Below are 15,904 nucleotides of genomic sequence, written 5' to 3'. Positions count from 1 at the left end.
GAAGATCAGATTATAAAATACACTGGTCAAAATATGCTAACTTGATGTTCTTCTGCTCTCATTCCATCCAATAAATAGCGAAGCAGCTCCTGGCTGTCTTGCTGCTGATAGCCTTTAAATCGCACTGCTCTACAGAAAAAAGAAAAATAAAGAAAAAAGAAAAACAATGGTGAGTCTACTAAAATGAAACTATTTTTTTATAAAATCTCAGGATCATATCCCAAATCTTGGAGTATTCACTAGTTTCTCAAAAGTTTGTTTAGTCCAACAACATCCTTAGTAGATTTAATTTTCATACAAAGTACATATTTTTTAATCCAAATGAAATAAACCATGCTTTAATATATCTACTGAATTAACTCTAAAGCTAATAATTTTTTCATATTATTTCCCAGCATCCTACTGATGCACTGAAAGCACAATCAAAACAGATACTCACTTTTTACAGACCTGAGAAAAGAGTTCTCTAGGTGTCACGATTCCCTTTTTGGTCTCTTGCATCTCATTAAGAAACTGGCTCATGGCTAAAGTAAGAGGGCCTGGAGGCTCAAGGTTTATTTCTAAGGGTTCCTGAATATGGGAATAAAAATTACTTTCTTCAGTCAAATTTTGGAATCATTTATTTTATCAAAATGTAACTAGTCAACCTTTATTCCTATGTTCCTGACAGAGCTGTCCCAATTAAATTCTCAAAATGTACATCAAAAGATGGAGAAGGCTTCTGGTCACAGACTTTGATAAAGAATTCAGTTCTACTGTTTTAGATTATCAGGAACTTACTACCTAGGAACTGAAAGAGCCAAAGCAAAATGTAAATAATAAAAATGGATAAGGTAAAATTCATTTGGCTCTATAGCATTTAAGTCACCTGAAAAGATGTTAAAAATAAGAATGCATGCCTAGGGCTTCACAAACATCAACAGCATTCCCAAGAAAGAAGCCAAACACTCAGCACAGCAGTACATGGCATACATAGAGCAAATAAATGTAAAGGCCCCTTATAAATTTCCACTAGCCTGAAAATCCTTAACTTGGTAGCTTAAAACCAAATAAACAAAAGAGGTGAAAATGAACATCAATTCTTAAAAATAATTTAAAATGCTGCTATTCAGAGAGGAAAAGTACTAAATAAAAGAAAATTTTAAAGTACGTACTGTTAATGCCAAATCAGGTGGTTCAATTTTTACAATTGTTCCAGACATTTTTACTTCTTTTAGTAGTTCTCTAAGCACGGGTGTTTGTGACAAATTCTGGCATGTAGTATGGAAAAGAAAGGGAAAATTATTTAAAGGCAAACCAATTCATTCAAATGTTTTTTAAGTGCCTATTCTACCAAAACAGAAAATCATCACTGCAATTTTTATTGTGACTGTCAAACAAAAAGTAACTTCATGCTCTTCCCCCCACTCTAATTGGTTCATAAATACTTCAGTTCTGAGCTGCTTCATCACCTCAGAAGGTCATTCTCCCAACCACCCAATATGAAGTAGCTACCCTACCACCGCCACTACTTACCACTACGTGCAACTAGGCATTTGTTTCTGTACTTGGTTTTCCTGTTTCCCCCACCCAAGTGAAAGTTCTTTGAGGGCAAGGGCCATGTTTGTTTTGAGCCCTATTGCACCCCAGTGCTTAGCACAGTGTTTTACTGTCATGCAAAGTAAACATTCCCTTGAGTTTTTTTTTGAAAACATAGAAATAAACTACCTACAAGGGAAAAGCTCAAGCCTACAAGTAGCAAATATGCAAAAACACCCTATGAGGAAAACACTAGATTTCCTTAAAGGGGGAAAAATTAATATTGGCACCTGCATAACTGCATTGAAGAAACATGTATTTCCCAAATTACTGAGTCCTTTCACAGTTATTTGGGAAGTAGAATTCATGGAAGGATTTTCTTTAGCCATGTTTTCCTTTTTTTCTCTCTCTTGTTCATTTTTACTCTCCTTTTCTAGTTTTTTATTTTCAAGTTCAATATTACCACTATCTTTTGCTGCTTTAAAAAAAAAAAGAAGAAAAGACATTAGCAAAATGTATAACACAGCCATACCAAATGCAAAGTTATACTGGGGACCAGAATTTGTGAATTTTACCTAATAACATGATGTGCCACCTGTTTGATTTTAAATGTTTTCTTACAAATATAAGTAAATTACCATCAAGAGAGAAAAACCAATAAACAAAAAATATTCAGAACTGATGTAAGCATTACTTTGACAAATGAAACCAAACAGTATGTGCTTCAATATAAATCCCTTTTTAATGCACAAATGTTTTCTACAAATGAGCATATCTTACCCTGTGAAATCAGAGTATAAAGCAATCAAATAAAGAATGTGGACATGAAATAAATTTTTAAATGAAGTCTGAGGGTCAAAAACCAATCCTGAAGTTAGGAACAAACAATTCTGGCTCCACAAAAGATACCACTGTGACAGTAAAAATGTAAACAAGCTTTTAAGGCAAATGATGAAAGCCAACCCAATTAATTTAATTATGTATGAAAAAAACCTGAGAAGTATCTGGCCTTTTGAGGGAGTTACAGGCACTTTACTTTCACATCATCCAAACAAATGTAACAAAATAAATTCATTATAAGGCAGGTCTCCCTTAAGCCCCTGTGCCAGGGTATGGGAATAGGGTGTTACTGCCCATTACTTAGTCCAGACTCTACATCACATTTGACTATATTATTTCTCAGATTCCCTTCTAATTCTAACTCCTTATAATTATCTATATTCTCACTGTTTTACGTTCTTAACCAAAAATAGTTTGAAATCAATCATAATTAATGTTATTCAGCTATATGTAATGCTATGGTATGTTAAACTAAATATCAGCAGATTATATAAATCAACATTACAGTATATATTAAGAAACAAATGATTTTACCTGATTTTGGAGCTGTAATACCGGCTTGTTTTCTAACATAATCAACCACCTGACCCAATCGGTTTGAATTACAATACTGGACCTCATCATCACATAGGTAACACCTGTGTCCCAAAAGATCCCAGAGAAGAAAAGTAACAAACTGACAACCACAGAAGGGCACTAATTTTAATTCATGGAACCCAAAGTGTGTAACCCTCAAATTATTCTACTAAGAAACTGAAAATGAAAATTCTATGTTTTGAAGGAGACTATACATATTAACTCTGGTTTACTGTTAAATAAGGTTAGCCTGAATTATAGCTACATATAAATACTGTGAAAATACTCCAAATATTTTACTGAAATGGCTATTTATAACATTAAAGTGAAAGTTTTTTCTAATATTTCAAATCACAGACCTACATCATCAAAATTAACAAATTTTACAACTGACAAATGCTCAGTGAACACTGCTATGTAAATGGTTTTTAAAGATGTAAAATTTTATTTTAATGAGGTTAAAAGAAATACCAGCCTGACATTTTCATGCAAATTCATTGCCAAAATTTACTATATTCTCAGTTTATCTGGAATTTGTTCTTAGTGTCCCAATTTTTAAACTAAAAACAATCTACCATACACTTTGTAATATCACAAGAAAGAAAAACAAGTGTGAAAATTCCTATGTCTTCTCCATGCTATAATTTTTGTGTTTGTACAATACTAAGCAAAAGCTTCTCATAACATCACATTCTCTAGCCTTCTGAAAGTGATGGTATTTAAACAAATACTACAAAAATTTTAACTTTCTTGCTCTTTAAACATTTCAAACACCTCCATTCTCCAACATTTCAAATGATTTCCAGCAAATGGGCACAGGAGATGAAACTCACCATACACTCCAGTTGTCCAAACTAAGAACCAGACAATGAGGTTCAGATCTCGGCGTCATATAGTGCTTCAAGGCATGCTGCTCCTGAGAATTTCTGCCGCAGCCCTAGAGAATCATAATCATAAACCTCAAAGCCACAAAAATTCACCAGGAGAGAATTCATAATCTACAATGAATAAGGAAGTGGGTCAAGAAATTCTGCCATTCTTATAATATTGAAAATAAAACTTTAGACTCTAGAGAGTCCAGATTTTGTTAAAACTTAAATATGAATAGGCAGCTGAGGACATTTAAGGAAGAAGGTATTTATAAACCCAAGCACTAGAAGGACTCTTCCACTCCAACTTGTCATTTCCAGTCCCAACTAAACCATGCTAATGTAGTCATTCACTAGTTCTAGTTTAGACTCCTTAACATCTTCCTAAGTATTTTCCTAACTTCAACCTTTCTTCATACACATATTTTTTAGTTTAATATTCCTAAAACAAAGCTCTGTTCATATACTCAATTCAAAAGTGATGAATTGCTCTTAAACTCCTACTCACCAAACCTGATACCCTCTGATCCCAATCCACCTTTTCAGGATTATCCCCCATAATCTCCTATTTGAATATCATCTACCAGCTAAAACCACAGCCCTTCCACAATACAATTTTGTTCACATTATTCCATTTGCCTTGAAATTCTTTACTGTTACTGCCACTGATCAAATCCCACCCAGTCTTCAGGATCTTGCTCAAAGGTCACTTCCTCTCAGAAGCCTGTGCTTATCCTTCAAGATAAGAAAACACTATATTCTCCCTCTAAACACACTCCTACAAAACATGGTATAAATTCCTGGTGGCATTCCTTATTTTCTACCTTATATTAAAGTTGTTAATGTTGATATCCTTCCTCCCCTGCAGTGTAAATCCTGAAGGCATGAAAAACAAAATTAACCTATTACCAAAAACCTAGCAAAGTGAAGGAGGTCAATAAGCATTAATTGAACAAGTAAATGGGAGATTTTCACCTACATCTGCATAGGCATATTCATAAAAGAACACGACCATATTGTGTGTCTCCAGGTGATTAAATCACAGCTAAGAAATACATCTTCACTGTGTATCTATCTGAACCAGGCTTCCAACTCTCTTGGATAGCACTACAATAAGTGGTCCTGTTTCTATTGTAGCTACTAAAAATATCCTTCAGAGGAGAAATATTTATCAATGGCTTCTAATCCTTCAACTATGATATCAAACCTACTAACTCAATTTATCTTGCTCAACATTTAAATCTAAAATAAACTAACATTTGATATTAATTTTGAAAATTTTAACACCATTTGAGATTATCTGAAACTTAAACATGACATGAGTTATCATAAGACAACAGGTGAGAATCCCTTGCTAACAGTGCAACAGATAACTCTACTGGGATAAAAGTTAACAGTTAATACTGACATTGTCTTACCCTTAGGAATTAAAAAGATAGCAAAATAGATAAAATTTATAATAAGAAATGTATTGTGGAAAATTTGAAGTAGTAAAATATATTCACCCTCATCATATGTATCTAACAGGTTAAATGAAAACTTTTCAAATATAAATAAACAATAAATATGTTCTTTACTAGCATATAAAATTTTTTTAACTGTCTGACCACAATAAGGTACCACCTATCAGAATGTTTAAAATAAAAAACTGTGACAATACTAAATGCTGGCAAGGATGTGGAGAAAGTGGATCACACATGCTACTGGTAGGGATATAAAATGGTACAGCCATTCTGCAAAAGTCTGGGAGTTTCTTAAAAACTAAACATTTAAGGGGATTTCCCTGGTGGTCCAGTGGTTGGGACTCTGCACTTCCACTGCGGGGGGCATGGGTTCAGTCCCTGGTCCGGGAACTAGGATCACATGCTACGTGGGGCAGCAAAAACAACCCAAAAAACTAAACATTTAATTATCATATTACCCAGCAATTGCACTCTTGGACATTGTCCCCAGAGAAATGCAATCTTAAGTTCACGCAAAAACGTGTACACAAATGTTCATAGCAGCTTTATTCATAATCACCTGAAAAGTGAGATAAGCCCCAATGACCTTCAACAGGTGAACAGTTAAAGTGTGGTACGCCCATACCATGTAATACCACTCAGCAATAAAAAAGAACAAACTATTGATACACACAACTTGGGTAAACCCTCAGGTGATTAGGCTAAGTGAAAAAAGCCAATCCTAAAATGTTGTATATTACATGATTCCATTTATATAACATTTTTAAAATGACAAAATTTTAGAAACAGAGAACAGACTAGTGGTTGCGAGGGGCTGGGGGGAGGGATGGCAGTAGAGAAGTGAGTATGATTTTAGAAACGCAACACGAGGTCCATGTAATGTTGGAACTACTCAATACCTTGACTGTGGTGGTAGATACACAAAACTACATAGGTGACAAACTGTACAGAACTTAGTACACACATACTCACATGCACAACACACATATACCCACACACAAACGAAGAGAAGTAAAACTGGGGAGACCTGATTAAGACTGATGGATTGCATCAATGTTAGTATCCTGGTTGTGATATTATACTATAGTTTTATAAAATGTTACCACTGCCCAGTAGTCCAGTTTCCTAACATATAAACTTACCACCACTAAGGCTGACTAAGAGGCTCTCCTGACCTGTAGTACCAAGGTAATACCTGTGAGCTGTTCTGCAACCCAGATACCACCCAACCCCAAGGTATTCATTCCCCCAGCAGCCAGAAATGTGGCCTGGTGACAGCTCACAGCTCAGTCCGTCCACCCCCAAGAATTATCCTCAGTGGAAGGAAGCCGCCTTGCCCAAGGTTAGTTGCCCTCCCCAGGGTCAGCCCATATCCAATGGCTGGTCTATGCACAAGTACAAAGGCCTGGCCTCTTGCCTCAATTCAGGACCTCTCTGAAGGCCAGAGTTCACTGTGGGATCAGCTGAGACCCCGTAGCACTGCCTCTTTGCTCTCCCTCTGCCTAAACTTGCTTCCCTCACTGTTTTCCTTGGGTGGTACCTGAGAACACCCCCCAATAAACCACCTACACACAAATCTCATTCTCAGAATCTGTTCCCCAGGGAACATGACCTATGCCAGCTAGCATTCTGGTCACCCATACTGTACTTTTAGGTAATATCTTCTAAAAGAAGTTCATACTTATATAAATTTGTAAGTTCATACTTAAATAATAAAATTCCATATCAATCAAAATCTAAGCATACCTGATGGCCACATTTAAGGCACAGCCAAACTGAAGGATTTTCTTCTGTTTCTTCTTCAGATTTATCTTTTACTTTATTGTCTGTCTTACAATCTTGGCAAATGTTCCATTCCACATTCACTAAAGCCTTTTTCAAATTACCTTGTTCCAATCCTTTTCTAATGTGTCTGCACATAGGTTCTATTAAAACAAATAATAAAGGAGTACGTGAGGTAAAATATGTCTTTCTTCAGTTAATCTCAAAACTTACACTTGATTTGAACTTCAAAAATGAATTTATAAACAAATTTTTAGATAACCTGAAAAGTTAAATTTTTGTTTGATATTTGATTATAAGACGATTACGTAAGAAAGGGATGTTATACAAATTTTGAAGTCCTTGGTATAACTACCGCCACCCCAAATCACTTCAATTTATTTATCACATCTATTATTCTCTTTATTTTAAAAGGTTTGTAGAGAAGGTCCCTCATTCAGTCAACAATACAACTACTGCACACCTGGCACTATGACAGATGCCACGGAACCTAAAAAGTGACCAACTCACAGCTCTTTCTTTAAGCAGCACACATTCTGGCAGGAGAAGCAAATAAATAAATAAATGTACAAGAATCTCTGAAACATGCTATAGCAGCACGAGAAGGTTGATGTCAACGGAAGTTTCACAGGGGAGGTAATGTCTGTATAATCTTGGAAGATATTTACAGTAACAAAAACTCCTATTAATTAAGCACTTCACTATGAGTGTGACACTGTGCTACATTATCTCATTTAATCCACACAACCACCCCAGAAGGAAGACTCTACTATCCCCAATGACTGATGAGAAACCTCAAAGTTAGTGCCCAAGGTCACATAACTACTTAACAGCTATGCCAGAATTTGGATTCAAGTCTTTCTTATTTCACGCTCGTACTTTAAACTATGACTTCATGGAGTAAAGAACAATCTGAAAAGGCCACATCTCATGAACAAAGGGATGGCGGCATAAAATGTAAAAGTGCATGCTGTCTCCTGAGAATGGCAGTCACGCATGTTTAAAAACGAGCAGCTGGACCTGAAACTGAAAACCCCCGCTGGGGCTAGATCACTAACAGGCTTCACAAGCCACTCTAAAGGGCTTCAGTTCTTTGAGGGCCCCTGGAGATTTAGAAACTCATCAAGTGACACAATTAGCTTTATGTCCAATGAATGTGCACCAAGAGAATATAAATGCAAGTGAGATCATATGAAAAACTACTAAATCCCAGTAAGTCATCAAAAAAACATAGACTGGAAAAAGAAAATACTCTTTTTCAACTAGCAAATCAGGAAAAGATTTTTACAAATGATACTAACCTGTGTCAATAAAGGTTCAGAGAAATGGGCACTTTGTTACGCTGCAAGGGGGCCTGTAAATTAGTAAAACATTTCTGAAGGGCAATTTGGCAACAGATCCAAAAGAGCCTTGAACATGTTTATACCACTTAATTCAGCAATTCTAATTCTAGGATCTGTACCAAGAAGAAGATAACCAGATGTGCACAGTTTTAGCTACAAAAATGTTTACTATGACTCTATTCATAACACTGAAAAGTTAAAGATTTATCTACATTTGTAACAGTAGGGGATTACCTAAATAAATTATGAAATGTGCAACCATGGTCTTTTACATCAATGGAATAAACATCACTCCATTAAAAATGTTGTGCTATTAAATGACATGTCTATACAAAGATTAAGTTAAAATGCAAATTACAGAATAATGTACACTTTGATCCCATTTTTTACATATTAAAATAGATGTCCATTTAGGGATACAAACAGTACTTTAAAGATTTAGTTGGTGAAATATACCTAAAGATTCAGAAGAATCATCAATTGGAACAGTTTTTCCCTTTGTCCGTTTCTTTCCCATGTTGGCACTTTATGGATTACTTACTGACACAAAATAACAATCTAGAAAACAAGATAAAGTTAGCTTGACAAAAAAAAAGTATGTTTTACAGTTCCATTGGAGACAGTAACATAACTAAACCACATAATTTTGTGTGTCTATTAAGTTACAAAAACCATTCACATGTATCATCCAGTTTTCAGTAAGAACCCTGAAGTAGGCTATTACCTCTGTTTTTCATAGCCTAGGAATCTGATTCTTAGTAAGGTTAAAAGGTTTTCAATAAATGTAAAGGCCAGGAGAGGACCTACACCTTCTTACACAGATCTTGAAAAGTCTCAGCCCCTTATACTATTAGGAATTCAACTTCTCACTAAATAAATGTGGAATGGTGGTGGCGCTTTGAAACAAGATAATTTCTCGTCCTTCAAAGCCATCTTTCTTAGCTCCTGCAGGGAATGCAATTTGATTGATATTTCTCAAAGAAAATTAAAAATAATTCTGAAAACAATCTCCTAGAGGGAGTTAGAAAATTCACAAAATAATTCAAAGCCAAATATAAAAAGTGACACACGGTTCTGCATTTTTCCACACCAGGATTTCCTATGGATGTTAGCTGAAAATCGATTACATCTGCATTCTCAACCATTTACATTATATTCTTGACAAAATCAGTTTGGACTACTATGATAAATCTAGTTCATATCAAATCACCTCCTTAGTCAACAATTAAAAATTAGAAAACATGAAAAATACTGAAAGTACATACAGGTCTACCTAATAGCGGTTTTGAAAAGTATATTTTACATACATTAGAATAACTTAGTGTCAAAATCACTTAAATGACTAAAATAATTATTTTACCTGGGATGCTTATTAAAATTCTGATTGCATAAATGGAAAGTAGGACCTGGGACATACGTTTTTAAAACACTTGCCAATTAATTGATACTTAGCTGTCATCGTGCTCTGGCTTAGAGTATTAGAAGTATTCCTCCTTTAGCTCTTAATGGGTTAGGGTAACTAAAGGTAATTCCAAAAGGTTTGTATGAAGAATGAGTGGCAAATTAAATAACTGTTAACCTTTTCAAAGATAATATAAAACGTAACAAAGTTTCATGTTTACAAAATAAATTAACTACTAACAAAAGAACACAACTATATGGGTATATATAAAATGAGCGTATATTTTATGTAATCTTCTCACCCCAAGATAATATTTAACATAATTTCTCTTATCTAGAATTGCAGATTTTAGGGGAAAAAAAACAGCATCCAAGTTCTTGCCTCCAATCCAACTCCCTCTAATCTGTGCTGCATTCCAGTACCAGACATATCTTCCAATAATGCCATTTTCCTCATATCACCCTTTTTTTTTTTTTTGCGGGGTACGCGAGCCTCTCACTGTTGTGGCCTCTCCCGTTGCGGAGCACAGGCTCCGGACGCGCAGGCTCAGTGGCCATGGCTCACGAGCCTAACCACTTCGCAGCATGTGGGATCTTCCCAGACCGGGGCATGAACCCGTGTCCCCTGCATCGGCAGGTGGACTCTCAACCACTTCGCCACCAGGGAAGCCCCATCATATCACCCTGTTGATTCAAAGTATTTATCAGTTTTTCAACCCACCCTCCTATGCTGTGCACTCATGGGTCCCTTATAAATTGTTCGCACCGCTGTGGTAATCCCTACTCTCATTACTTCTCAACAAAGAACCACTAATGTTTGATCATACAGTGCTTCTGATCTTAAAAGCCTTTTCATAAGTATTATTTCATTTGATTTTCACAAAACCCTTTAAATGCAGCATTTCGCTAAAGAAGGAAACTCAAGCAAAATGATGAAAGATCACAGGATGGCAGAGATGGAACTAAAACGCTGATATTTTGGTTCCAACACAGAACCAAGCCAGTCTCTTCAGTCTCCTTCACTCCAAAACACCTTGCCCCTACCTCTAAGCCTTTGATCTCCAGATAGTTTTCTCCATCTATCCAAATCTTCCCAATTTCTCCAAGATTTCCACTTCAATGGAGCCTTAGGCAACCATTCTACTCTAAATGAACCACTCAACTCTACTTCCCCAGCTAGTGTGCACTATTCATTTTGTACCCTAATCAGATACATAAGTGGGCTGCTTCTTAAATCTTTAACCTGGACATATGTTATTTCCCTATCTGGAATCTAAAGTTCTAGAAGCAAGAAATGGTTTTCAGTGTTACTTCTGAATCACCTATAGCATTTAGCATAGTGTTAGTACATAGTAGATCAAGAAATACTTCTTGCATTGAAATAGAAAAAGATAATAGTACCTGAGGAATTAAGGATGATTATAAGGTGCAAAGGTAGGTACATAAGAATGAAGCACAGAAGTTCCAGTGAAAAAGAGAAAGGTAAAGAATGAAGAAATCTGCAGTAGTGAAGACAGCACTAGCAAATCTGGTTTGAGGACTGCAGTAGCCCAGACTCCAAAGTAAAACTTGAAAGACGAACTGTAATTGCTGCAGGCAGAGGACAGTAAGGGGGTTGCTTCAATGATGTGGAAAAGCTCCAATAAATTATTTTTAATTTATTTTATTTATTTTTATTTTTTGGCTGTGTTGGGTATTCGTTGCTGTGTGCGGGCTTTCTCTAGTTGTGGCGAGCGGGGACTACGTTCCGTGTGGTGCGCGGGCTTCTCATTGCAGTGGCTTCTCTTGTTGCGGAGCACGGGCTCTAGGCGCGCGGGCTTCAGTAGTTATGGCACGTGGGCTCAGTAGCTGTGGCTCGCGGGCTCTAGAGCGCGGGCTCTAGAGCGCAGGCTCAGTAGCTGTGGTGCACCGGCTTAGCTGCTCCGCGGCATGTGGGATCTTCCCGGACCAGGGCTCGAACCCACGTCCCCTGCATTGGCAGGCGGATTCTTAACCACTGCGCCACCAAGGAAGCCCCTCCAATAAATTTTTGACAACTATAAAGGGCATCTAATGAGTCGTGAGAAGAGAGTACTGAGTACCATCAGCTATAATACATCAATAAATCTATACAATTTTTCAGACGAGTCTTCAGATGAGCGTTACTTTTTGCAGGACTCCACACAAAATTTAAATCAGAGCTGGTTTTGCCGGCTCTCATATTATCCAGTTCCCTTCCTTCTCCGCCCTCCCAGTGTTCCCTCGGTTCCATTAAAAATGCAAGCGTCTGGAAAACTTTGCAAGACTAGAACACGGCTTTCAAGTTTTGCGTACATTTATCCTACCCTGGGAGCACTGAATTGGTTAGGTGACAGATGCTGCCTATCCTACTAACCAACACACGGATGCGGCAGCCAACTCAGCCCCAACCCATAAGGTGCCCCTAGCCGCGCGGCGCTCGCCACACCTCCCTCTCCCTTCCAACTGCTCCACACCCACTGGGGAACCTCGGGGTCCACCGGGTCGAGGAGGGCGCCAGCACCAACAACTCATTGGTCAGCTCCTGGAACGGACAGGACATGAGGCCAATGAGAACGCGGTACCGGGCCGAGGCCAGAGAACGTGCTCAAGGACGAGGGCCTTCAAGAGGAGAACGAAGTCGGGCAGGAAATTCGGACTCCCGGCGCGCAGGAAGTCGTGCGAGCGGTGACTGCGAGGCAGTGGGAGCAGAACTCACCCACGGCGACAGCGCCCATAACTGCACCCCTTAATGGGCCCTCGGGCCGGGCAGCCTGCTCCGTCTTCCTCCGGGTGACGAATTGAGAGCGACAGAGCGGAAGCCAGCGTGACCCTTAGAAAGCAACAACTTCCGCTACGCAGCATTATGGGAAGTGGCTTTGGCCCCAGGGTCCGGCGGCACTGACGACAGTTAATCAGCGCCTGCGCGGGGCTCACACCGGAAGTCTGAATGCGGCAGCCCCTGGAAGCTTGGCTGTCAATGAGTATTTCCCGCTCGCGTGTGACTCTGGGGTTATTGAAATACTTCTAAAGTATGGGTACCAGGTGGTGGTGGTCAGACATTTGGAGTCTCCTGGATAGATACCTTACTCAAACACATCGCATCTGAAGGCTGGCTAAGAGGGGACATTTAAAGTTCACGCTTTTTTCCCTAATTCTGTCCAGTCGACTTCTAAAGTTGAATATGTAAATAGTATTGAACTAACCTTGCCGACACAGGGTAAAATTTACAAATATTTACTGTTTACTCGTTAGAAATAGGTAAGTGCCAAGCCCTCTGTAAAGTGAAATAAACATAGGCCTCATCGCCCTGGACTATAGTCTTATGCAGAAGACAAAATAATTGCTAGGAAAAAAAGATGCAGGTGACAATAGAAAAGCAGGCAAGGGATATAAACAGGTAATTCACAATAAAAGAGCATGATATAAAGAAATATTCATCCTTATTAGTAATCTGATAAAACTAGGTTAAAGTGGCATCCTAGGTACTTCCCTGGTGGCGCAGTGGCTAAGAATCCGCCTGCCAATACAGGGGACACGGGTTCGATCCCTGGTCTGGGAGGATCCCACATGCCGCGGAGCAACTAAGCCCATGAGCCACAACTACTGAGCCTGCACTCTAGAACCTGTGAACCACAACTACCGAAGCCCGCGTACCTAGAGCCCGGGCTCCACAACAAGAGAAGCCACCGCAATGAGAAGCCCACGCACTGAAACGAAAAGTAGCCCCTGCTTGTTGCAACTAGAGAAAGCCTGTGCGCAGCAAGAAGACCCAACACAGCCAAAATAAATAAGTAAATAAATAAATAAAAAGAAAGTGGCATCCTAATCTGTCCAATCGGCCAGAGTAACGATGGTTAAATTTGGGGGGAAACTGGCTCTCGCTCTTTACTGCTGATGTAATTTAAGTTTTCTTCATTCAGCACATAGGCTTTTTTTTTTTTTTTTTCTGTCCTAAAACAGGCTTAGGGCCATTGTACCACCTGCTTCCTCTTCCTAGAATGCTGTTCCCTTTTGATCTTATTCTAATTTTGTTCACACTTTAAAAGTCACTTCCTCACAAAGAAATTGGCTGCGCAATCTAGGAAACATAGCTACCCGATCACTCACATCACCTTATTTACTTCTCTACCCAGCAATTATCACTATCTGGTATTTTTCTTTCATAGTTACCTACATTTACCTCCTCCCCTAGCCTATCCCCTTGCCTCCATAGATACACAGAAACAAGGAGATATAAGCTCTTTGAGAAATGGGACATCTTTGTCTTGTTCATAGCTGTATCTCTAATACCTGGAAGTGTTTGGAACACAGTGCTTAATAAATACTTACTGAAGAAATATAGTCATGAGAAATGCTTGTACAAGAATGTTCATAGCAGCCTTATTCATAACAGTTTAAAAACTGCAAACAGCCCACATCTCCATCAAAAAAGGAATGGAAGAACTGTGGTATAGTCACAGTGGACTACGGCAGTCACTGTGGTATAGTCACAGTGGAATACAACTAAGCAAAAAAAAGAAATTACTGATACACACAAAAACATGGATGAATCTTTATACTGAAAGAAGCCTTACACAAATGTACCTACTGTATAATTCCATCCATATGAAGTTTTGGAACAGACAAAACTAATTGTGGTGGGAGAAAAAATCAGAGTAGTGGTTGCCTCTTGGGTTGGGGGGGTACTGACTGGGAAGGAGCATTTAGGAACTTTCTGGGGTGCTGGTAATGTTCTATATCTCAATAGGATTTGAGTTACAAAGGTGTTTGCGTTTGTCAAAACTCAGCAAATATACATTTAAGATGTTCATTTCATTTTTACTTCAAAAGAAAAAACTGATAGGGATAGAGTAGGATAATCAAATAGCTCAGAAATCCCATTAGGGGATTGTAGATAAAGAGGGAACTTTAGGGGGCTTTGGGAGACCACAGTAAGTTAATGATCGCTCAAGAATGCAGGTTTGCCTAACCACAAAACCATACAACAGAAGTATGAGGCATGCCTCAAAACAATAAAACAATGGTAGCATGAGACTCACATCCTGCCCAGTGAGCTCAGTAAGTTAATGACTCCTAGGACATGCTCTCTGTACACATAAAAAACAATAATTTATGGAAAGGTGACACTTCAAAGTGAAAGACCCTCATTGTACTGAGACCTAAAATAATTTTTCCATAGTGCCATGACAGTCCCGGCTTGACCAATTAGGGACAAGAAAAACTCCCCTGCCCAACCTGGAGGAGGAGCTGATGATGGAAACATGACATCTACTCAAGAATGAGGAAGAAGGTGGTCTTTTCCCCCTCCCCACTTTTCCTTTGATTATAAAAATGTAACCCACGAAGTACTCGGGGCAGCACAACACTCGCCTGCCCGCCTGTATGCCTCACAAGCGTCCTATTCTAATAAGTCACTTCTTATCCATCACTTTGCCTCTGGCTGAATTCTTTCTGCCCTGAGACATAAAGGAGCAGAGCTCCTGGGAGCGACCCCCCCCCCCCAAAATAAGAAAACGCCACCTAGCAGTTTCAGTAGTACCTGACATCAATGGATATCAGTTTACAAACCTCATTTATGAGATTTCTACAATGAATATGTAACATAAAGGAAAAAGTGCATTGTGTATATTTAGTTCGTGAAGAAAAACATTTTTAATTACTCTCGTGTTGGAGTCGCGTTCAAACTGTCCTTTTATTAGCTGGGACAAGTTTCTGTGCATGCACAGGGTCCTTCCTAAGGTCGCCAAGGCCAGCATCCACGCTCAACTGTTCCTATTGCCTTGCTACTCAGCGTCCTTCAGGGACCAAGAGGATCGTTACTGCTTGGGAAGACCTTAGGAATGCAGAAAGTGGGACCCCACCACTACCTACCGAATCCCGAGCTGCATTATATACCAAGATCCCCGAAAGATTCCGCTGCAAGTTCAAATTTGAAGAGCGTTACTTTAAAGGACCATTTCCTGACTCAGGAAACTTGCCGGCTATGCTTCTCACTGACAAAGGCAGCAGCTGGGAAACGCCAATTCGGAAGAACAAACACTCCGCGATCGAGAAAAATGAAGCTGGGCCCAGGAATCCCACTGGCCTCTGCTCGGGCTTCCGGAAAGAGCGG

The 15,904-nt window shown here is 38.8% G+C and overlaps 1 protein-coding gene across 8 annotated transcripts in view; it reads right to left on the bottom strand.

Annotated features, from left to right (window-relative positions):
• USP16 (ubiquitin specific peptidase 16) overlaps positions 1-15,877 on the bottom strand; it is a 30,272-nt gene extending 14,395 nt beyond the window's left edge. Inside the window, exons 1-9 of one of the 8 annotated variants that reach the window (XM_032630765.1) lie at positions 15,664-15,877; positions 8,848-8,949; positions 7,013-7,191; positions 3,768-3,871; positions 2,893-2,996; positions 1,809-1,996; positions 1,155-1,250; positions 440-570; positions 42-129 (exon numbers count right to left, since the gene is read on the bottom strand). In XM_032630765.1, the coding sequence (XP_032486656.1) occupies positions 42-129; positions 440-570; positions 1,155-1,250; positions 1,809-1,996; positions 2,893-2,996; positions 3,768-3,871; positions 7,013-7,191; positions 8,848-8,908 (951 nt within the window). In that variant the 5' untranslated portion in view covers positions 8,909-8,949; positions 15,664-15,877. Of the gene's footprint in view, positions 1-41; positions 130-439; positions 571-1,154; positions 1,251-1,808; positions 1,997-2,892; positions 2,997-3,767; positions 3,872-7,012; positions 7,192-8,349; positions 8,403-8,847; positions 8,950-12,508; positions 12,669-15,663 lie in introns of those variants that run through there. The other 7 variants (XM_032630767.1, XM_032630766.1, XM_032630763.1 and 4 more) reach the window with 7 other exon arrangements.
• Between the last annotated feature and the right edge of the window lie 27 nt (positions 15,878-15,904).

The sequence above is a fragment of the Phocoena sinus genome, chromosome 4, assembly GCF_008692025.1.
Source record: "Phocoena sinus isolate mPhoSin1 chromosome 4, mPhoSin1.pri, whole genome shotgun sequence".
Taxonomy (NCBI): Eukaryota; Metazoa; Chordata; class Mammalia; order Artiodactyla; family Phocoenidae; genus Phocoena; species Phocoena sinus.
This window is presented reverse-complemented; position numbering and strand designations above follow the sequence as displayed.